The 24545-nt window shown below is 40.1% G+C and overlaps 4 protein-coding genes across 6 annotated transcripts; 1 reads left to right on the top strand and 3 right to left on the bottom strand.

Annotated features, from left to right (window-relative positions):
• Nucleotides 1-1164: 1164 nt before the first annotated feature.
• On the top strand, nt 1165-16617 carry fax (failed axon connections). Of its 2 annotated transcripts, none has more exons than XM_065306171.1 (4): nt 1165-1614; nt 14083-14421; nt 14652-14789; nt 14850-16617. In XM_065306171.1, the coding sequence occupies exons 1-4, from the start codon at nt 1309-1311 to the stop codon at nt 15210-15212; spliced, it is 1146 nt and encodes a 381-aa protein (XP_065162243.1). In that variant the 5' UTR covers nt 1165-1308; the 3' UTR covers nt 15213-16617. The 2 variants fall into 2 exon arrangements, with proteins under 2 accessions (XP_065162243.1, XP_065162242.1); XM_065306170.1 differs by having other exon boundaries at nt 1167-1614; nt 14643-14789.
• A 5332-nt stretch (nt 16618-21949) lies between these two features.
• LOC135793577 (acyl-CoA-binding domain-containing protein anorexia) lies at nt 21950-22915 on the bottom strand. The gene is made up of 2 exons (XM_065304591.1): nt 22759-22915; nt 21950-22689 (listed from the first exon to the last, which is right to left on the bottom strand). The coding sequence occupies exons 1-2, from the start codon at nt 22913-22915 to the stop codon at nt 22058-22060; spliced, it is 789 nt and encodes a 262-aa protein (XP_065160663.1). The 3' UTR covers nt 21950-22057.
• A 96-nt stretch (nt 22916-23011) lies between these two features.
• On the bottom strand, nt 23012-23272 carry LOC135793582 (SRA stem-loop-interacting RNA-binding protein, mitochondrial-like). Its single transcript, XM_065304595.1, has one exon. It carries the CDS (start codon nt 23270-23272, stop codon nt 23012-23014), a length of 261 nt encoding a protein of 86 aa, XP_065160667.1.
• A 29-nt stretch (nt 23273-23301) lies between these two features.
• Nucleotides 23302-24530, bottom strand: LOC135793579 (histone-arginine methyltransferase METTL23). 2 transcript variants are annotated; one of them, XM_065304593.1, is made up of 3 exons: nt 24390-24466; nt 24184-24321; nt 23302-23886 (listed from the first exon to the last, which is right to left on the bottom strand). In XM_065304593.1, exons 2-3 carry the CDS (start codon nt 24286-24288, stop codon nt 23302-23304), a joined length of 690 nt encoding a protein of 229 aa, XP_065160665.1. In that variant the 5' UTR covers nt 24289-24321; nt 24390-24466. The 2 variants fall into 2 exon arrangements, 1 of the variants encoding a protein (XP_065160665.1); XR_010548653.1 differs by lacking the exon at nt 24184-24321 and having other exon boundaries at nt 23745-23886; nt 24390-24530.
• Between the last annotated feature and the right edge of the window lie 15 nt (nt 24531-24545).

The raw sequence follows: 24545 nt of genomic DNA, 5'->3' as shown, positions 1-24545 counted from the left end.
GCATCAAACCTATGACGAAATACAAACCACTATTGTTATCATGTATATTAATAAATATTAAATATGATAGCAGTTTTGTGAGCTCGTAAACGATGATTCATCGCGTGCGTGAATGTGCTTGAATTGCGTTCGGAAAAAAGAGCCAAACTCCTAATTAAATAATAAGCGGGTTTTGTACATTGTCTGAGGGAACAATTTATACATTGTCTGGCTGTGGGACACATTTGTATCGGACTGATGGAAGAGTTCTTTCGGTCGGTTTTAATGTTTAATTGCGTGATTACGATTGTTGATGTTGCGAGGAGAGGCGAGACGCATAAAGAATAGATTAAAGCTACGCGCACACGCATTGAAATGCAACGCGATGTAAAAAGTAAAGAATGACCACACGGGTAGGACGGATTGATGTGCATGTGCGAAGAGTCGAAGATACGTTGGGAGAGGACGAGAAAAAAGGGTGGGTCAATGCCCACGCGAATGCATTTTAAGTGCATGCAATAACAATAACAAATGATGTACGCTTGAATACGCTCAGAGCTGGTAATTTTTGGCAAGGCGAAAAGCGATTAGAAAATATTAGAGCCTTGACTTTGAATTGCTCTTAGATCTCATACGCAGACGTCGTTGACACTGAAATTGTTGAGGAGTGCACGCGGCGCTCGTAATTAAAGTCATAAAATGATAAAATGGCGAGAACGCGTGGGCGAGAGATGCGTTTATGCGTAGGTCATGAATTTACAGCTTTAATTTAATAAAGTCACATTGAGAGCAGAATTTATTGCATAAATTGGTGCATTTAAACGACTGTTTCGGGCAATTTCGAGATTCGAGATGTTTTTAGCATTATCACAGCGTGTACGCTGCTTTTAGCTGGTATTAGTGAGGGTGGGGCTCGTCTTCTTTACGTACAGTTGGCAACAATGCAGCCCAACACCCGGTTCTTTCCCCTCGTGGTAAGAGCTGCGCCGGCCGGCATGCGGTAATCTAATGAACTAAACGTTAGACGAAGATAAGCGATATTATTCGCATGTGACGCGAGAGAGAAGGATACTGAGAAGTCTTTGGTGCTGCGTAGCGCTGACATCGGCGCGTCCCTTCGCGCACAGTGCGCTCTCCGGCGTTGTCGATCCCTCCTCTGCTTCTTCGTCAGACTCTCAACTCGCCGCAGCCCGCGCGCTCGCCGCTCGCTCAGTCACCGTCAGTTGCTCGTTCTGGTCGTGCGTACACGCGCATAGTTTAGTGCCGCCACACAAGAAGCGCCGCAGCAGAAAAACACAAAGAACGAAAAAAGCACTACCAGCGAACGCAATGGCAACCGAAGTCGAGAATACCGTGCCCGCGCCGGAGACGAAGGATATCAAGGAGGAAGCGCCCGCCGCCGCCGACGCTAAAGCCGAAGAGGCGAAGAAGGAGGAGGCCGCCGCTGAGGGTGCAGCGCCTGCCGTCGCTGCTGCTAAGGAGCCAGCACCACCCAAGGTCGTCGTGCACAAGAGCGCCTTCGAGAAGGACGTCGTCTATCTGTATCAGTTCTCGCGCACGCCGCTTCTGCCCTCGCTGTCGCCCTACTGCCTCAAGGTGGAGACTTGGTTGCGTCTTGCCGGCACCAAATACGAAGTAAGTGCATTTAAACTTTAAATCAATCAGGTAAATTCCAATATTTCATTGAGAAGAAATCGTATTGCATTTATTTTAACGCAATTGTATTCGGACGGTATCGCACACATTCGTGCAAGGGGCGAACTCGGCAACGCATAGGGTTGTTGCCCCGGCGCACCGGGAGCGAGACGGACTTATGCTACCCCGCGTTGAACAAACAGAGAGCGCAGTATAGAGCTCTCAGGGAGCGTTCGTAGCGAGGGTCCGGCGTGCACGTACGCATCCAGGCATCGCCGGCGCATGAAGTAACATGGCGGCCCTTGCCTGAAATTCGCCGCCATTTTCATACGTTCCGTATGCGCGCCGCACGCCCGTAGTAACACATTTTCTACGATTCAAAATGTTTTTTCTTGCCCTAAACAAACACACACATCTGCTTGTTGTAATCTAAATTTGAATCTTGTTCGTGAAACTATTCATACTCAATAAAGTATGATAGGGACTCACAATAGATTAATAGATTCAATTTTGATCAGACAATGGACGATGGCGTTTAATCGACGCCCGTATCGTAACAAAATCGAATTGAAAATCCATTTATCAATAATTACGCCTGTTTTTTTGTCTTGCACTATGTGTGCGGGTGGTAATTTAAAGTCATGTTCGACAAAAAAGCTGAATTTATTCATGTCACAAGTGAGATAAATGTGCTCTCATCTTTGAATGACATTTACATGACTTTAAAACGCGTCTATTTCCATTCCATTTCACGTTGTGTTGTCTGTGCGCAGTATGCGCAGATAAAAATCGTGGGCGCGACCGCTCACGATTTACATATCAATTAGAGAAAATTGCGATTGCGATAACACGATGGATGGCCCAATCACACACACACACGTTCAATGAATGCAGCTTTACTAAACGAAGTGTGTTGGTGGCTGAAATTTTTACGTTTTGATAATGTTTCAATTTATGCGAATGCGATTACATCATTGTTTCAGTCAGTCATAGTTGATGATAATCCGTATTATGATTAATGATTTCAGTTAATACAACAGTCGTCATGGCATCCGTGGAAAAAAGGAATTTAAATCCATTAATAACAAGTTTGTTTGATTAACTATAAAGTTTTTGCAGTTGAATGTAATCTAAGACGCGCGCCGTTCGAGTGTCCGCTGCGCGCTCATTATGTTGGTGCACAATTTATAATTGTTCCAGCAATAAGACACACAGCGTCGCGGGAATTATGTTCTCGCATATCATAATAATCGTGTACACTGTACACAATCGGCGAGTTATGATGAATAGCACCCGTTGTTTTCGTTTATCGCTGCGGAATGCTGCGCATACTGCACTTATTAAAACCTCTTCGTACACTTTGTAGATTAATTGATGTGTATACAAGTCTGGAATGCGTTCGTTATCACGTTGTTTTCGATGCTTGGCTGGTAGGTCGCGTGAGGAGAGAAAAAACATGTGAAAAATCGAGATATAAATAGACACAACAGCGCGTCTTCTGGATCGCGCCCGCGTTAATATACATAAACAAACTGTAAATAATTTTAATTTCACTTCGCCGTCTCTTGGGTTGTGGCGCGTATGCGTGTTGAATAACGAGACGGGCGTGCGCGTCCAATAAAATAAACATGACTTTACAAGGGAAACTCGGCTTGAATAAACTTTCGAAACGAATCGGCTTCGAGCTGAAAATGGAAATAGTCATTCACCGCAGAAAGGGACAATATTTTCCTATTGAATCATTTCGACGTCTACACAAACTCTTCAAGTTAAATATTTGACAAGCATGCGCTTTTTTACTGATAACATTACAATTTCTAATTTCGTATCAGAATCTTATGGATTCCAAGCATGCGCAGGATGTTTATCTGCTTGCATATGAAATATTTCTACAGATAAAATGCTTGTCCTCTGCTAGAGGTGATTGTTTATTCTTGTTTGTGCTTGGTAACATCACGTTCGATTTTTTCTGTGCTCTGTACGCCGTACTTTATCTTAAAATTACTTTAACGCTTTGACTGAAGCACATTGCGCCTACCATCTCCTGATCTCTTGCTGTAATCTTATAAAATGAAGCGTGAAACTAAGAATCGAGTCATGTTTTCCAACACGTTGCACACTCATCTGCGAGTATTAAAGTTACGCTGGTAATGTTACATGCTGTGGCAATGCTTCACTCTTCGTATATTACTTTGGTGATGTTCAAAGTTTTAAGCTTATTACATTTCCAAGTGTGGCGGCGCAGGTGAACGCAAAACGAGAGAAGAGAACACTAATTACGGAGCTTCGAGACTTGTGTCTGCAGTTTAAACTTGAATTTCTATGATCTACGCTGACGACCAACGCACGTACCTCTACATCTAGCTTATTCCTTTCTAATAATGAAGATAAAGAACTTTATAAGCATTCTTTACGAAGAAAGAAATTAGTATCAGTCGTAATGGTAATCGTAAAAAGATGTTAACTCCGGAGTTCACGTCAAGTTTCAAACTTGAACTTTTATATTTGAGCGGTAATTTACTAGGGCGTGGCTTTTTTAAAACTTTACTTGTCTTCTCTTGTCTGGTCGTCGTTTAAATCATTTCAATTAACTCCATGCAACACACCAAAATACGAGTTTGAATTTCTTCAAGTTTATTAACCATTGGAGCTTATCAAACAGAAGAGTTTGAAAGTATTTAAATTGTGTGCCCTGCGTGCACTTTATTATAATTTTATTACGCTCGTTAATTAATTCCTGGTCGACGCGAGATGCCGAGCAGCGAGGAGTCTGCGAGTCTAGCGCTCGCAGGCACTTTGAAATTGTTTGGTTGTGTCGACGAGGAGTTTTCGCCATCGTCGTCGTGCGCGACGGAATTCGCTGTAGCTCGCCGATAAAAGCCATCCGGTGCGCGGCCATTCAAGCGTGAATCACAATGTGGCGAACGCGACGGGCAATTTATGGCGCAAATGCGAAAAAATTAGCGCCGCACGCGGAGATCTTGCTTTTATTGCGCATTAAACATGTTCCAAAAAAAGTTTTATTTATATTTAGGTACAAGTAATATGCCTGCATGGGTTTCGAATTGTTTCCAAACGTGTGTGAAACGCTTTTGTTCCCTTGAATGCGGACGAATTAAAATTAAATCTTTGAGATTATAATTGACGACAGGTAGGTTTAGAATCGAGTTAAAGTTTTGATGTTGTGTGGGAGTCGTGAAGAGTGAACATGAACCTGAATCTCTGCGTGAACATGAACATGAACTAATTTCGTGTATTGTGAGTGGTGTGTGTATGGCCTGGCCTTGCGTGCGGGCCAACCAAATTAATGTCGTAACAATGTTATTACATTGTTATAGCTGTAGTAAACTTGACCCACCTTGGTCTTCAACATTTTGTAACTAATACTTCTATAATAGAAGAAAAATACTAAGTTTCCCTCGTAAATTTCAATTCAAAACATAATTAAAGTCTACATTTTGGTTTTCCATATTTTAATGTACCGTAAAAAGAGCCTCTCCCTTGCTTTGTTCAATGTTCTACGACATTAAATCGCATGCAACGTTTAGCCCATAATCTTATGTTGATGTGTTCTGCTGTTTAGCTATTTTGAATGTGAAATAACAATTTTGCAACTTGGAATTGCTGCATTTGAGCAGTTGCAATTGCAAGAGTTAATGCCGCCTTGCGTGATTATTGTGATTTGCGTTGTGCAACCTTGGCGCAATCACTGCAATCTTGCCCATCAGGAGTACGTTCTATTTAGGTACTATCCTATCCTTCAATGAGTCATCGACGTTTTGCCCACGTCTCCGATTCGCTTGCAATCGAAACCAGACACGAGAAAACCGTGTTATCCAGTCTCCCTCTTACTTGCTGCTTGCACTTTTCATGTTTTCTGCGATTGTTCGCGGTTCACATCGAGGAACAAAGAGATTTTTAATAGTTTAATGCATTAATGCATTTTCACATGCATCGTGCACACTTACCCACTTTAACAGCGATAATTATAAACGCATTGTCTGCTTAATTACAGTTTAACTTTTTTTCGTTTGTGCTTCAATTGATGATTGCAATCTTCGCGAAATTATCAGATGAATGAAAATCTGTACCTTCTAATTTTAGATTTAGATAGTTGCTGTTAGCATCTCAAGAATATAAGAACACCTGCTTGTTGTTGTTGGTTACTTTTTTGTTCATTGCTTCTTCGGCTTCAACTTGTATGCGGTCATGTGGATGTAGACCTGTTCCTTCCTCGCGCTGGCTTCGTGCGTCCTCTTCGTGAGGTGCGTGTGCTGCTGCTTCTTTGCAAGAAGTTGAAAGTCTTCGGGGGCTCTCTTCGTGAACGACCTTGTCTGGACAACTCCCGGCCGGCTAACCAGTTTGATCTGTTAAAAATGTGTGCTCTCGCGGGCTTCTTTGGCGTTTTTAACTTGCCGAGCGTTTATTATGATGCATTAACAAACGAAAATATCTAAACTTTAGCTTTAAATGTATTCAGCCTGATGTAAAAGTAAGTTTGTTGGGGCGTTGGAGGTTGAATCAAAGTTAAATCTTTTATTATTATTATGCGCTTGGTGTGCAATGCAGCGTACTTCCGTTCGACCGCAACGACAGCAGTCATGATCATTATTCATCGCTTGCGATTTCGCACAGAATTTTATCACGGTAGGAAAATATTTAAACTGTGAGTGTTACGACTTATATCTGTTAATTTCGATTATTTTTTTATCCAAAATTATGCCTCGAAACATCGTAAATATTTCTTAACACCAACATATTTAAAATAATTAGTTTATAATAGTTTGTCGCCGTTATAATTGCCTTTGAGTTTTTGTTTGCTATTAAATTTGAGTATTTGCTTCTCGGCTGGCTCACTGCGCATCTTGGGAAGTCGTGTTCGAATGGTTAACTGACCTAGTGAATACAAACACCACTAGCACGACGGGCGCAGAAAATACAAAGCCATGCATGCCTAATTATGAGAATTACTCACGCCGCGCGCGAGCATTGTGTGTCTGATCACTTCTCCTCGCCGTATGCAAATATTTGGTGTGTGCGAGCGACTTTGTGTGTTTTGTAATAATTTATACGACTTCAGCCGCACATCCATCTCCGGCTCGTAAACGTCGTGATCTTCATGATCTCAATGATCTTTGACGTTTTAAGCACCAGCAACGTTCACATCGTCGTAATTAGTTCGAATTTATTATTAGACGTTGTTTACTGTTTAGTTGGCGAGGAATTAATTTAATTGCGATAATTATACGGGGAATACAAACAAAAGTTAGTTAATTAAACTCTAGTCAATCGGCGATGATGAACGGTAAAAATCGGTTGGAATTTGAAAAATTGCTCGCAATTAGTATAGAATTTGAGCGTTTCAGGAATGCTAGCGGTGATTCTTTAACTTTGCACACACAGCATCTGGCAGAACGGAATTAATACGTCGATTCCTGCAAACATTCAAACACATGTGCAGTTGTAGATTACAGGTTCACCTAGTGAAACACTTTTTTCTTCCAGTCTAACTCGAGTTCTCGTGAGAACAAATGTAAACATGCGTACATAATAAATCACAAATGTAATATAAATAAGTGTAAAGTCAAAACGAAGTATGCGAGTATAGAAACATAAAATATTACATAAAAATTAAATGATCGTGTGTTTCTGATTGAAATTAAGATTGCAATTATGATTTCCAGTTAATAATATAACAAATTACAATCAGCGTCAGCATTAATACGGCAGAGTAACACTGGCAAAAAAAGAAAACAAAACGAAACGTGTAAGAATGCTAGGAAATCCATAACGAGCGTGTCGGTTTTTTTACATTTTTGCATGCCTACCAGCAGCAAGTCTCGAAAAGGAACGCGAAGCGTTCGGAATGTGCAATATATCGTAATAATAATATTGTGTGCACGACGCATTTGTTATCGTCCTTAAATGGACGGCTTATAAACGCTTCATGCGAACACGAGCGCCCGAGACACTTACAGGTAGTTTCGACTTATTATCGGCATAATATGAGTGTGAGTATGAATTTTACTTGATGACCTTAATGCATAATTCAGCCGAGACGACGATGCGCACATTTAAATATGTAGCAAGTGTGGACGGTCATAAAAAATACCAGGAGATGCGTTGCGCGTTGTGCATCAATGAGTGTGTTATAATTGCCACCGAATAAACGCGCACAGCGTATTTTTGCGATTTGCGTATGTCGTGTGCTTTGTTTGGTTGGCTATGTGTTGATAGTCAATTGCGCGAGGAATTTGCCTTCAAGGCGTTCGGGAGTCACCACAATGTCGTTGTTTGTAAACACACTCGCTGGGAATTTATAGATTATGCAAATTATGACGCTTATTAAATCGTTGATACATTTTTGCATATCAATTCGATTTTATTATTGATTTATGATTGTGTACGCGAGCAATTTAACATTTTACTGTGATTAGTCACTGGGAATGTGAGACGTAAAACGTTTTATTTTACTACGTATTTTAGGTTTGAATAAATACATTTCAAAGGTCATGGGGGTAGTTTAGGGTAGCTGGCATTCCGTTTTTATCTTGGGAATGCGCTGCGGGACCTTTTCTTTTCCTTTCGTTGGTGAACCGTCGAGAAACTCCGAAATAAGCCAGCCACATGTGACGGCATCTCTTTTTCCTATTATTTTTTTCCTAACATGACACAAAACGACAAGGGTGCGTTATGTGTGAAAATATTACCCACACGTAATATAATCTCCGTTTCAAATTTGAAATCCTTTCAACCGATAGGTATAGATCTTGAATGGAACAAAATTTTTCGAGTTTTCTGTTTGCCTTTGAATTTATATTTTAAGTAGTTTATAATCGCTGCCGATGGAATTAAATGCATCGCTGGTTTAGAACATTAATTTCTTTTCTTTCCACTGCGAGCCAGCCGCTTCGTGCGAGATAATTGAGCATCGTAAACATGAAATAAAATGTAACATGAGAGATATTCCCGGCCAAATTGGAAACTAGCGATGATATGATTGAGGGGATTTATCACTCGCCGCCATTGAACCAAGTCGGGCAGTCAATTTCTCTTCCTGTTTCGTGAGTCATAGGCATTTGATAGAGAAATTTACAACATCGTACACAACACTGCGCTGGAAAATAAGAAGGTTTTTAATGGTTCGAGCGCTTTCGATGCGAACACATCGCGTTTGTGGTCGGCTCGTATCTGCCGTTTGGATCGAACGCATGCTTTGATTATTTGTGCATGTGCAGAATTTTCTCCTTGGTTTCCATTTTATATCCATGCACCACTTAAAATGTGGAACAGTTGGAAACAGCTGCATCAATCATCATTAACGATGCAACGCACTCACATTCGTAGTGGGATTAGACAATTTAGCATTAGATTCGATTCAATTCGCCGGAGAAAATAAAAACTGGATGTGAATGTTCGTAATTTTTGAAGATTTCGTGAGTGTGTGTTTGAATTGCTGTGAATTAAAGTAGGTTAACTTTATATTTTTGCAACTTCAGCTTCTGTCTGCATTATATTTCTACCGGTTGTGGTCTAGTCTGCAGGTTGTATTCTCGTGCAACGGTAGTTCGATGAGTTCTTTGTCAATGGAGCTCTCCGGAGCCGGGCTTGCTGCTCGCTTGCTGGTTGGCATAGATAAAAGAGAAGCTTGCTCGCGAAAGGAAGTAAAGCGCGATTGCCGCCACGACACAGAAAAAAAATCATCATCAGCGAAGTGAAATTGCAAAGCGGAACAAAAGACATAAACCATGCGCACAGTACACCGTACCATAATGGAGCAGTAAAAAAAACTTTCAGTACATGTACCCGTGTATATAACAGAACAACCATAATTCGAAACTTAACTTTAATTCGACTTAGATGTTGTTACGTTAGAATGTGGAGAATATAGAAAGATGATTAGTGTTTGCGCGAGCTGCAAGTGTACCTACATTAAGTCGAGTATGACTATGGCGTTATTAGCAATAATTTCCTTCGGTGAATGAAGCGATCTTTGCTGGTATAACGGTTGTTTTGTGCCTTTGAAATGTTCGACGTAGAGGCTTGACTTTGAGGAAATTTGCTTCGCGTTTGAAGTCGCAGAAAAGCTCGAAACAGGAAGATTTATTGGAGCGGTTATTCCGGGATTTATAATAATGGAAAACGTTCGCTCTGGTTTGAAGTGAAGATGAAGTTGCGGCAGAAATAGATGTTAACGACACTCATGCGCAAATTGCCCCCAAGGCAACGCCGACATCAAAAAGTTCAAATATGTTTTTGCATACTAGAATGTTTATCAACGTTGAAATTGGTTAATCGTTTCTACAGGGAAATGTCACCTAATTTTGCGAAATCGCTGTTTTCACGCCGCTTTTTCATTGTTGTTTCTTCGCTACGAAAATAAACGATTCGTCTGGAAAGTTTTCTCCATCACAGTTTGCAACTGCAAACTTTTCGCATTGGAAAACATTTTCTAAAAATAAATTCGGTACGCTGCTTTTCAATATTCTCCGGTTTTTAGCGAGTTCCGTGTTTATTTTGCTCCCCCATTTCGAAAATAGTTCGCGGCGCTTTGTAAGGTAGTGGTTATGAGTCATAACGCCGCCGCGACATGCAGGGGCGACCGCAAAACGCGTCATTATCGGACATTTAAATATATCCTGCCGATTCCATTATCTTTTACTATTGATGTGTTTTTTTCCTACTTTTCCTAACCCGGCGCCGAACAAAAGGGAAACTCATTAGACACGAAATATGAATAATTGACACAATAAGCGTACCACGCGTCGCTGTACTTACGAGTGGAAGCTCAGAAACAATTCTCTCAGTTGGAATTTGGGGGAAACGCGTTCTCGAGATGAAAAGATAAAAATACATTTTGGGGTGCGGCTGCGAGTGTGTCCCGGCGGCGCGCGTATAAGGTGCTGCCCGGACGGTTGCCATGGCAAGTTGGCTGGCAGTCGTCACGGCAACGCCACCCCCGCCGGCATACACCTAGCCACCGCCGCCGCCAGCCGACCGAGGTCCTTGCTCCGGCGACACACTACCACATTTGACCGAGTTGCGCACGTACACACGATTCAAACTCGATGCACAGGGTGGATTTGTTAACTCTAAAACTGGGAGGTGGCAGCATAATGAAAATTGGAAAATTAGGCGTGGACATAAACCTGCAATGTCACGTCGCGTTTAAATTGCCAATGATGCCATAATGTTTAATATAAATACTTGAACGACACGGGCTAGCGACCAGGGCGGCCCTCTTGGTCTTAATTAAGCGTATGATCACCGAAAAGGGACCATAACGACAACGAGCACTTGTTCGTCGAGGAAGTTGGTGTCAAGAGGGCATTTTTCTGCTTCGCGTTGTTGAGTTTAGTGTCTTAATTAGCTGTTTAGAATTGGTGAAGACATGAAGACGTTCAAGATTGAAGTGGATAAATATTATCTGGTCATCTAAAGTGGGCACTACTTGAGTGGCGATACCATAACTAAAGTACCAGCCGAGCACAGGAAGTACTCGTTATCTTTTCGGTGGCTTTAGGCTACTTTTGTACGTTTGACATGAAAACATTTTAATTTTTTTTATACGGTACAATGCAGGATGATAAGACCCTAGCAAACAGGATTGAAGCATTCTATATGATTGAAGGCAGTCGATAAAAGGATTAGTTTACGCTATTGTGAGGGCTATCGCATAAGGTGAAGCAAAATCGAAGGCGAAGGGCGCCAACGCGTCGAGACACACACTCCTTTGTTAACTCCACCCTTTCACTCCAACCCTACAAAAACCCTACATGCGCTCAAACCCCTTTCTTTGAATTTACACATTGTCCCATTTGCTTTTATTCATGACACGATACAATGCTATTTAGTTGCATTACGTCTACGTTGTATCGCTACGCCTGTACTTACATTGTACATATTTGGCGTGGTTGCGGGTGGAAAAGGGTTTTCCGTTCGAGACACGTCGCGGACAGGCTGGCGCCATTTTCACGACGGCGGCGTATCATCCGGTTCGCGTGCGCACGTCGTTGTCATAATTGCTTCTATTGCTAGGAAAACGAAATATTTGTAATGTCCCTTCGGATAGCTAGGGCGTCCCTCATCGTGGTTTACCAGCGTGTCTAGAACGTGTCTAGATATGGCCGCCAGTTGTGGCACTACATGCAACACGCAGTGCTACAAGGGGGAAAACGACGCCATTTCGGTCGCACGCGAACGCATCCATATCGAAAATGTAATTTGCGTCGCGCGGGGAGCACAAAAGGCGATCGAAAAACGCTCGCCGCTATCAAAAATGAGTTTATTTCTCATTTCTACACACTTTCAAGCGTGTTTTTATCGTCATTTTCATAGCATTAAGGGATTATTTCTTCTTTTTTTTTTCTGTTCACACTAGATGTCAGACCTATTAGTTAAAAACAAGTTTGTGTACAAGTTTATAAAACAAAGCCTCTTTTGTTTTTTGCCGTCTTTGTGCTTTGTTCTCTCCGTGGGTTGGTCTCCTCATTAATTTTTTTCTGCCATAGTTTCACAATGAATTAGATCGTTCATTCGTCACTGAATGAGGAGAGTAGGTTTTTGTTTCACTTTCTGCTCTCGAACTGGGAGTTCAGTAGTTGAGTAGTGCGATGTTTGGAAAACATAAAAACGATTGAAAATCGTTACGCACATGTTTAATGTTAAACGCTGCGCTACGCGTTAACACGTGGAAATCCTAACCGATTAAAACTTCAAACTTTCAAATGTTTTCGAATGGCCGCCTCAGTTTTTTTTTGCGCGCAGTTCAATAAACATCGCCGACATGTGTTAATACTTGCTTGTTGTGAGCAGCACTAAATTCGTGTTATTTCACGGCTAACGCGTTCGCCTGATATAAATCAAATCGTCGACGACTTTTATTATGATGTAAGTAAGTCGCAATGAAAATGTTTGGCGCGGGCACTGTCATGGCGGCTAACGGCAGTTTGCGCACACACCCGTAAGTCACGTGCGATGGCAGGAAGGAAGGACTCGGATGTACGGAAAGAATGCGACGTGAATTTTGATCGAAGGCTATTATTAAAAACCGATAACAATTATGATCATTTAAAAGTGATTAAAAAAGCTCTGAGTCGTTTCCTTTGTTCTGTGATGTTTAATGGCGTTGGCGTTTGGTTTTATGCGAGATTAACTACCGGGGTATCTCTGATATTAGTAGTTCAATTGTTTTGTCATTGATACCGACACGCAGAAACAGAGGTTTGTGTGCGGTCGCCAGAAGAAAGATTAACTCGGTGTGTGTGTGTGCGCGGGGCTATCCGGGGCTATCATTGCGGCGCATTCCTCGCCTGCTCTTCGCCAAAGGAGGAAGGACCTATATAACGATTTTCAGTTCACTTGCATCTCGGCGCGGCGCACTGCAACGGCTTGTGTGCATCGCGTCGCATTGGGCGAGAGAGAGAGAGGCGAGTGTAATTGAACTCTGGCGCGCCGCGAGGTCGTTCGCCCTGCTTGGGCGCGTTGCATCGACTCTCTTCTCGGCGTGGCGTGCGCGGGCAACACCACCGCACCCAAAACACCGGTTCTCGCCGGGGGAGAAATATTTCGCGCCCTGATGTATGCCGCTATATTTTCAACAAACATCCAACAACAAATATATTAAAATATACAATACAATACTTCTGGTACAACTTCTCTTCCTTTTAATTTTATAAATTAAAGCTAATTTTAAATAATGCGGGTGACGTAGTGTTGCCGCAACGCGTGGAATCCGTCCGTAGTACTTAATATGTATTAATTTAAATTGGCAACTGAATGAACGAATTAATTTCGTTTCGCGTGGTGCCCATTAAAAACATGAAACGAAGTTTTTTATTCAGCTGCTCACAGCGCTCTAGTCCAAACTTGAGTGATTTATTGCCTCCGTATATTGGAAAAATGAAAAACGCTGAAAAAGATACAAGCCCTAGTACGGTTGACGAATTGCGTTGAGTGGTTGGGGGTGGTCTGCCAGACGGACAGACACTCGTTCACTTGCCGAGCGCTTATAATAAGGGGTGGCCGGGGGTGCGCTGCTTCCACATTAACGCACCACTGCGCTTCGGCCAACACTTCTCGAGGGGGCGCACGGCATTTTGTTTAAGCGCAACACGAGAACGAGCATTTTTACGATTTATTGACGACCTTTCGATGCTCAGATGCAAATGCGAACGAGTAGCAGCACGCCAGGGGATGCTACACTAGGCACGTGACTATTGCTCCATGGGGGCGCTCTTGACTAGGGTAACAACTAATTTGCCACGAGTGTTATTTCTAGGACTTGATGAAATGGGATAGTTCACTTAGTGACATCTCAAATGGGACATAACACATAAAAAACGTTTAAATGTCTTTATAACTGCTATCAAATAAGATTTTATATCTTTAATGTTAGCATAAATATAATCTACACTATCAAACGATTGGTCTTATTTATTTTTCTAACTTTTTTCTTCTTATTTTCAGAATGTTGATCACAAAATGAAGTTCCGCTCAAAGAAAGGACAGTTGCCTTTTGTCGAACTAAACGGCGAAGAAGTTGCCGATAGCGCTATCATCATCAAAGAGCTGGCGCAACGTTTCGGGCATGATTTGGACGCTGCCCTCACCGCCGAGCAACGCAACGTCGCACACGCAATGATCTCCATGATTGAGAATCACCTTGTCTGGGTGATTATGTGGTGGCGTACCAAGTTCCCCGACCAGGTGCTCAAGGGTTACAAAGTGAACCTGCAGCACGCACTCGGCACACGGATACCGAACGGCATCTTGAACTTCTTCTTCAAATTTGCGTTTGGCCGCAAGGTAAGTTTTGAAACTTATAGTGCATGCCAACTAAAAGTGATTAAACATGTATTTTTAGCACCCGTTGTTAAAATGTTGAGCACTCGTAACAGCTAGATAGGTACATTTTATTAACTAGGGGGACACTATTGAACCGGTTTTGGTTGAGCATGAATTTTAATTTGATTTCAGTGTTGTTTGTTTTGTGTAAGGGTTTTTTAATTAGTTGATTGACGCTTTAGTGGTTCCAGGGAGCCAAGAAAGTGAAGGCACAGGGCATGGGTGTTCACTCCGCTGACGAGATCAACGAGTTTGGCCAGTCCGACTTGAAGGTTCTCTCCGAGATGTTGGCAGACAAACCATTCTTCTTTGGTGATGATCCCACCACCGTAAGTTCTCAAATTCTAAACAAAATTTGATTGTTGTGTACATTCTCGATGTTCTTTTAGTTGGACGTGGTCGCTTTTGCCAACCTGGCTCAGATCTACTTCATTGACAAGGAGATCAGTTACGCGTTGCGTGATTACATGACAGAGCACTGTGCCAACCTCGTGGGACACGTCAACCGTATGAAGGAGCGCTGCTTCCCCGACTGGGATGATATCTGCGCCACATTGGACCTCAACTCGCACCTGCCCAAGCCTGCCCCCGAGGAAGGCAAGGATAAGGAGGGCACCAACGACGAGAAGGAAGGTGACAAGGAGAAGGAACCTGAAGATAAGGATATCGAAAAGGAGAAAGCCGATGAGAAAGAAAAGGAGAAGGAAAAAGATAAAGATACAGAGGAGAACAAAGAGAAGGAGGCTAAATGAGGCGATTGCGGCGCTGATTGAACAAGCGTTGACCCACTGCCCGCAAGTCAACTCATCCCTTAACTGACCATCTCCCAACTCCCACATCCCTATCCACCTGTGCTCATTGGCGTTTTTCTTTTAGAAAAAAGAAACAAAGCTCTCTCATTGCGAACTGAACTCATTCCCCAGTTTTTATTTTTCCGACAATTCTCGACGATGATGCTATCCATGTGCAAAAACATATAGTTTTAAGATTTACTTTCCAAATACTGATACATTTAAACGTAATATATACAATGCATATATTTAATCACAATTTTATAAAGATGACGTTCAAACAAGCTCTAAAAAAATCAAGAAATTCAACTTTTTGGATTTCGGACTCAAGCATCGACGACAATTGATTACGAGAACTTGTGTAGTTTTTTTTATATATATATATATTTGAAAAGTAAACGGAGCCGAAACGGAAGCGAACAGCAAGAATGATAATATTATAGTGGACGATTTTTATTGATTATAGTAAAATGAGAGAAAATGCTAGTTAAGAAATTCTTTGTTTTGTATAAAAATAATATGAAGATATAGATAGGTATGCTCTTGATTATTTTATATTTGATTTTATTATTTTTAAAATGCAAAGCGAGTTTATTAATTTTTATTATGTGCGAGACGAGACAGACAGATATAGCACTCGATATGTGGTCACTCGGGACCAACGAACAAAAACATCCCTCACAATCCAACAATCGTACCAAGCACCGCAGGACGCAGCGCGAAGAAAGCAGCAGGAAAAAAAACAAAGCAAGTGCCATAAGTGTCTGGCCCTCCCGGTTCGTTCATGTTAGTGCAGTCTCTATCTCTCATATGTACGAAGGAAAGATATTATTAACATTAACCGAAACCCAGTAGCGCTCATTTCTCTTCATGTTATTACGTACATTCGACATTGAAATTACACCAACTCACCCACACATTCACACACTCACCAAACACGAGCATCATTACATAGCAAAGATAAAAGAAAATTAAAAAATGCAACAAAAACCAGTTTGACGTAAGGAGTATATAAATATATATATAAATATAGCTTATAACCAATGTCTCTTTGTAGATTTTTTGTATTTTTTTAAAAACATTTCATAATTTTTAAGATTTTATTATATATTATACGAAAAATAATAATATGACGTGGACGAGTGACGAGCGAATGTATTACTTATATACCCACATACAAGTATAGTACGTAAAAGATAACTCATACGATTTACTTGATACGAACGTGAGTAAGTTTGGAGAACGCACGCAAAACACACAAAAGATAGCCACGCAAGACGAAAAACTCGAAACTTTTTGTAAAGTTGTTTATACATGTTGTATCAATATTATATCTTGTGGAAAAGCTCAATAGAATTGAACAGCATGTTGAAGCGTTTACTTTCCTCGACTCTGGACGTCTTCTTTTTCATCATTTCTGGGTGTTGCTTTCTTTGCATTTGGTTCTAGGCAAAAAGTATGTGTTATAAGTTGACGATAAGACTACGACCGTGTTGTAAGGCTTATATACAATTTTAAATGAATAAAATCGTAAAGAGCACATCGAAATTTATAGGATTACCAATTTTCAAAACTCCCCGACGATTTTCCAGGCAACCACATTTTTTAGCACCAGATGACTGTACTAAGATATGAAACATTCAAATAATTGTTGTAAATATGATTGTTTTTTATCGCGTTTCTCGTGAACTAATACACATTTTATGTGTTTCTAAAGGCCATGTTATAATTTAAGAGACGCTCTACATGTTAATTGACAATATGTATTGCATACAAAAGTGGCAACACGTGAAAACATTAATCATTGATTATAATAGTCTAAATCTCATCACTAAGATGCACTAAAAATAATAAAATCGAGTTATACGGCTTATTATTATATTTATCGACAAACGTGGGAAGGAGAATAGTTTTGTATAAAATGCTGTTTTCCTGCGATTCGGTGTAAACAACATATTCAACGCATGTGTCCCGCGCACTGTCTCCTAGCGCCGCATCAACTTGCTACATGCAGCGAAGTCTAGTTTAGTTTAGATCACAGGTAATGTGACTATTGCAAATTCGCACACAAGGTCGCGTGCCTTCGACGCGCCGTCTTTGCGCACCTCTTGCTTTCTTATCATATACTGTCCCGTCGTTGTTTACGCAGTTTCGGCATGCACTATCGGTGGATTGCAGCCAGTTTCGTGCCGGTCGCTCGTTAATTCAGTCGTGTTTTGAGAGACTTATATCGTTTATTCGGACTTCAATATTCAAAATTTGTGTTATACTCGAAGATCAATCGACTATTTATTTGTACTTTGCGAATAATTTGTTTAATGTTAGGAAATGTCGGTTTTTTGATCGCGTTTGTTACGTATATTACAAGTCACGTGACAGAGGATTTGATAACATTCTTCACTCGGCGTTGTGTTTAGTGTAGGTTACTAAATTAATCGGATATATATCGCCCCCATTAAGAAAGATCCATCAGGCTCGTGTAAGTATTTTAACAGCACAAATTGTTTATTTTGGGTTGATTGTTAATTATAACATAATTCAAATGAATGAAATATATTTATTTTAATTAATGTTTTTGTTAAGTTACAGCATTCGTTGTGCCTGGCAGTCCGATAAGCTGTACACTGGTAAGTTTATAATGCAATTATATTTTTTGGTCAAATTTACATTTGCTGTTGAGAGGGGGGTCAACTGGGATAAATTCCTCGGCGCCCGGTTGATCGCTTTTAAATTGCAAATACAAAAAAAAAGCAAAAAATTAACGATTACCGAGGCCAGCGCTCGCTCTCGACGGCTCAGTATTGAATCTCCCTGTATTGAAATTGTAGTTTTTTTGATATAACCGCGAACGCGGTGTCACAATAAGTTCGGAATAATTTTCCCGGAGGCAGAATTAAATTCTGTATCGCCCTGTATTGCAATTTATTGCAAGAAAATTTCGCAACGCGAGTTATATTCAAAGTTGTGTGTATACGCACTAGTACTCGTTGCGCTAGGAATTGTAGTTTTTTTAATATAGCACGCGAACGCGGTGTTATAATAAGTTCGGACTAATTTTCCTAGAAGCAGAGTTAAATTCTGTATTGCCCTGTATCTAAATTTATTGCAAGAAAATTCCGTAACGCAAGTTATATTGAAAGTTGTGTTTATACGCACTAGTACTCGTTGTACTAGGAATTGTAGTTTTTTTGATATAACACGTGAACGCGGTGTCACAATAAGTTCGGAATAATTTTCCCAGATATAGACTGTTCGCAGTCTTATCACCATTCGTGACGGCTGTTGCATTCTCCCGTTTAGTCCGTCGTGCACTGTTGTGCGGTGTGCGCGTGTTTCTTTATCTTCATCGCGACTATTTGCATTTCTGAAGATTTTAACTCGGTACAAGCATTAGAATCATTTAGTCATCGATTGCCCTCAACTACTGACTAAATGATTTATCGTGAGGGGAGAGTGGACTTCAGAATTAAGAGACCTCACCATGTATGCGTGTGTATTCCGTCGGCCGATAAAATTTGATTTTGGGTGCATCGCAATGGCAAAACCCCGTGACTGCGTGCAGTCTATATTCAATATACAATGGCCGGATTTATTCGATTTTTGCAAGATAACGTGCGCATTTCCATCGGCCGTCTGTGATTAGTTTTCGAGTGTAAAAAGAAGAATATCACGGATTTGTATTTCATTCGAATAAATAGGCAACGTATCTGCACGGTGAAAATGTTTCCGAATTGAAGGGCCTTGCAGTTTGTTATATTCATTGCAGAAGGTTAACAGTTGCGTCATGTTTTAAGGCAAGTCCTCCATAGGATTTGATAGTCGCCAATGTTTTTCTTATAAATGTATGTATGAATTTGTAAATGTTGTCAATAAAATAAATAATAATATTCTCATTCATATTACTTTGTGGTATCCTCTTTGTCGTTTTCAGTTTTAAATAATATGGCATATAAGTTTTATGTGTGTGCAGCGGGTATAACATAACTAACTGTTGCTTGAATTGTGTTGTTGTTTTTAAAAGTTGAATAAAATAGAAACATAAATATAAGAATCAAATAGCAACAATAAAAACACTCGGTGGTCGAGTGGAGGCGTGCACCTGCTGGCATGCTAGTAGACACGGATCGAGTCTCAGGTGTAGAAGGCATTTTTCTCAAATATAAAAATATCAGGAGAAATTTGGGTTGCATATATGAATTGCAACGAAATGTAAGAGAAATTGAAATACAAGTGAAGGCAATATGAGCAACTCGAGAAGCGGAGAACACAGAAATAGAAGAAGGAGTAGTAGAGAAGATAGAAAGAAGAGAGAACAGGGAGTAGAGTAGAGAAGAGGAGAAGATAGAAGAAAGAGAACAGGGGAGGATCAAATTTTTAAATTTTTTGACGCGTGTCGTTAGACAGTCCACTGCGTCGATCCGTCCATTGCTCCCGGCCCATCCTACAGCTGCGATGTCTCTGCGCTTCATCCCCGAAATTATCAGGCATATCAACAATTTTTATGGTGGGGGATCACCCCCAGAGAGAGGGAACTCCTTATAAGGACAATCCTTATAAGGTCTTGTTCAAATATTTATAAGTTTTAAGTCGTCTCAGGAGAGGTAACACTTTAAAATATTCTTACAAGTTCTGACCTGTAGCTGAAATGAAAGAAGGAGTGCACAAATCATACAGGTGACTTTAACAATTTTTATAGAGGGGATAGTCCCCTGAGAGAGGGACCTCTCGCTGAAATGATAGAAGCTGTACATACAAATCAAAGAAGTCAATATATCTTACTATTTCTTTATTAACAATAGAATGCAAGTTTAAACTTTACAAGTCAACAACAATGTCGCCATATTGAAACAGGACTTACGACCTGCTAAACCGCGCACATATAAGCAAGTACCACTTCGTCAAGTTCTACCGGAATAAGGAAATTAGCAAATAGTTCATTTTCTACGTTGTTGAAAATGAAAGCAAATATATCGAGTGTTACAAAATGAAAATGCAACGTTCAAAAGGAAAACATCCAAACACTACAAATATTGCTCGTTTTTACCCGATGCTCTGGGAAAACTAATATACAAGGTGTTGCAAAAAGAAAATTCAAAGTATAAAGGAAAACGAATATACAGGGTGTCCCGAAAAGAAAATCCCAAGTTCAAAACAGAGAACACCCAAAACTCACAAATAAAGACAATATTCTACGTGGGTAAAAATATACAAGGTGTTGTAAGAAGAAAATTTTAAAACTACAAATATAGTCAATATTCACACCAAATCAAATTTACAAGGAATATACAGGGTGTATATACAGACATTAACACATTTATAATTAAAATCCAATGTTCAAGAACGAACACTCCCGTAAACGATAAATATAGTCAGTTTTTCATTGGAGGGCAATGAAAAATATATACGGTGATACATGTAATATCACTAGAACATCTTAACATAAATATCTTAAAATAAAAATATAAATACCAAAAAATTAAAATACAAACCTTAGGTAGAGTGAAATAAAACACTTATAATTTTATTTTGGTATGGAAATTTTCTTTACGACGCGTTCTCCAGATACGTTACAAACAAGGCAAAATGTACCGGCGGACGGCATCTCATGCACAAGCGTTGAAGTAAATTCAAATCGTATTTTACAAATATATTACATTCAATAATTGATTCTCAAATTACTAGAATCAACGCGACTGCATTATTATAAAATTAAAAGAAAATGACATCAAAGAGAAATACGTGAATTAAACCGACGATCGTCAAGAAAAAAAACCACAATCCGCAGCGCGACCAAAAATGCATCCGACGGCCCGCGTCAATTTTGAGTCATTACGATTTAAGACTTAAGACGAAAATATAATCATTATGCAATAATGTTTAGAAACTTACTAGTGCATCGGGTAAACAAAGAAAGTACTGTAACAGAAAAAACACGTGTTAGGACTAGCATTATGCTGCACTCTTATTTTATTAAGTCTGTTCCGTCGGACAACAAACTTAGATGACAAGCGCTATTTTCACCGGCAATATTCGGTGAATGAAAACCTGTTGTGGACAGGCGTTAATTACACTTACTCGAAATTATTCATAGGATACAATTCCCTGCATCGAAATAATCCAATAGCCGTCGAACCACTAATTCACAGATAAACATGAGTTTTAAAATAATTTCACGCGCAACTCATCGTTTGCAAAATACTGTAGACATCTGTAACTGCGGTTATTAATCGACAAATTGTAATGGAATTAATTTAATCGAAATGAATGAAAGAAAGGTAGCAAGCCTCGTGCAAATAAAATCACACTGAAACGTTCGAACCTTCGTAGCACGAACGCAGCATGAAACTGGTTACAAGCGATAAAAAAGTTGTTTATATCTGTACACGAAACACCGATAACCGTGTGAAGTTAAAATCAAAACATTGTGATATACAATTTCTATTTTAAAAGGACAGATTTAATAACTAAAGATTTAACTATAAAGTTTTGTATGTATTCCTTTATATGTACAGATACTTAAGCATGTCGTGGGCACAATATTTTTAACGTAGAAACCAAAGCGGTAATATGATATCGTTGAGAAAAATTGTTGTGCAATGAGAATCTTAAGAAAATGTGCAAATACCCCGAAGAGTTCCCGTTTATCTGAATAAAAACAATCATGAAAATATCTAGTTTTTCCGATACCTACGAAATACTTATAAATTTAATAATTTTTATTTGTAAAGAAAACATTTACAAAATGGCTAATTTACACTACTACGTTTCCACGCCATAACAGCTCCTGCAAAACCCTCATACCTGTACTATCCAATATTAAGACTGCATTTCTTCAGGAACTCCTTCACGGCATCATCGGCAGCAGCATCGTACGCATCCGCTCCGTCGTTGTCCTTAATAGTAGCATCTGCTCCCAATTCTAAAAGCAACTCCACACACTCCAAGTGGCCACAACTAGACGCATAGTGAATGGCGGTTTGTCCCTCAGCGTCCTTTGCCTGAATATCCGCGCCGTTTTCCACAAGACTTTTGATAATCTTTGTACAGCCTCGATCAGTGGCCCAGTGAATAAGGGCCATACCATCCTTGTCAAGTCGATTCCAGTCGAAATCCTTGCTGTATTTCTCCTTAGAATCGCACAAGAAGTGGTCCACTGCAACATGATCACCAGCCTTGACAGATGCAATGAGTTCATCGGCATCCTGGTCTTCATCGCTTTCCTCGGGTTTCTGTAGCGTAGAGACAGTGACCCAACTTTCTTTGGTGGTGCTTTGCTGTCCGACACCATCTTTGGCGAATGAAGTGTCTAACTTCGACACGAGTTCTATGTATTTCTCCTTCGCTACAGATTGTGGCATATCCTGTAAAGCGTTCCATGCCTCCCATTTGGACTTTGCTCGAAAATCGTACCAACTTGGTTTGGGAACATTGCAATTTCCTAAATAACAAATCATTTCATTTAAAAAATAATATTTACTCGCCTATTTTTTTAAATTAATATTCATACCTTCAAGGCCTTGCTTATAAAATCCATAAAGTTGCAAAAGATCGGCATTCTCCAATTTTGATGCTAGTTTCTGTACATGGTTGGCCGCCGTTTGAAAATCAGACGGTTCTTCATTATCATTAATTCCCAGCTCTTCAAAGTCTTGAAAGTTATCCATGATTATGATATATCTACCTATTAATTACTACTTTTATAGCGTGTTTACTACTTGTCTACAATATTTGGGTGTTAATTATTGATGATATCCGCGGATTTAATTGGCGGCTTCAACTTTTAAATTGTTTCCTTCAAGAAAATGATTTGTGGAGTTAGTGGCACTTTCAAAACCCTCCTTGTTACTGTAGACAACAAAACCGTAGTTCTTTGATAGCCCTGTATTCTTATCGAAGACAACTGACGCCGAATTAATGTGCCCGAACTTGCTGAAGTAGTGTTTCAATTCCTGTGTGCCAATGGTCCAAGGCAGATTACCGACGTATAATTTCAGAGCTTGCCTTGCTGCATTGGAAGCCATAATTAACTTATAAATTTAGTAGAACTTGCTCAGCGGCAAATTTCAATCAGCTGAATGCAATGATCACCAATTAATTTGTGAATGTCAAATCCAGCGTTTGCGCCTAGATCCGCAATCGAATGCACTTGACACTTGAGTTGCCACTTGTCTAACAAAGGCTCAATCGTCCAGTCTGAACTGCGCTCCTGATATGTGCAGAGGAATTTTGCTCCGGGATTTAAATCCAGAACATAAGCGACGCTCACGAGAATATCTTCAAAAATGGTCGGATCGTAGAAGCAGTCCGAGCCAAGAATATAGTCAATGGGCCCTAAACTCTCAAAATTATTCAGAAATAAGCCCCAAGTTAGACCAATCAGCCGAATGTTCTCGTCGAGTTTCAGATTGTTAAGAACGCAACTGCGTTGAATGTGCGCAAGCGACTTTGGGAGCGTAACGGAATCACTGAGAGTGACGTTCGCTCCACACTTGGCTGCTAGAATGCCAGGAAGGGCTGTTCCAGATCCAATTTCAAGGATGTTTTTATTGATTATTGCAGCGCGGTTTTCCCACAGGAACCAAGCCAACACTGGTGCTGATGGCCAGGTATAAAATGAGTAGCTTGCTTGCAGTAACTGTAAAAATACAATATTTAAAAATATGCACCAAGTACAATCCATATAATATAGTAAAGATCAATTATGTACCCTCCACTGAAAACTAACTAACCATACATTTGAGGCTATCTGAGTTTGTTTAGTTTGCTAGTACCTTATATAACAATATCTAATATAAATAAATTTTAAAAATGTAGAAGTAATACAGTTCTATATTCTCAAGTATAATAGTCATAGGTTAGGTAAGAAACTACAGGAAAGTGAAGAAGTTGCCATAAATGCAAAGTATTTTTCAGAGAATTTTAATAGCAGTACCTCAGGAATAACAACTTCCAATTTCTCCTCCTTAGTTTCACCCTTAATATTTACTTTCGAAGTAAATACGAACCGCTTCAGCTGCTCAGCAACACCATCAGTCATTTGGATGGATAAGTGGAATGCATATGGCTAACTCTATTTATATCACTTTTATTGATGTGTTTATTGGAAATTGGGCGATGTGATATCAGGTTTGCACTTACATTTCGTTATTGGTGGACACAAAACGTATGAAGCGTACACTGCTCACGTGCTACGCAAACAATGGCCGCTTATTTAATAACCCAAACAGCTTTTTCTTTCATCTGGGGATATTTAGGGACTTTCACTTTGGAGCGATTGAGACTTGATGTCTAGGT

This window comes from Atheta coriaria, unplaced genomic scaffold, assembly GCF_025399875.1.
Source record: "Atheta coriaria isolate IRGN ID8LTWV9N9 unplaced genomic scaffold, Caltech_Dcor_3.1 hic_scaffold_6_pilon, whole genome shotgun sequence".
Lineage (NCBI taxonomy): Eukaryota > Metazoa > Arthropoda > Insecta > Coleoptera > Staphylinidae > Dalotia > Dalotia coriaria.
This window is presented reverse-complemented; position numbering and strand designations above follow the sequence as displayed.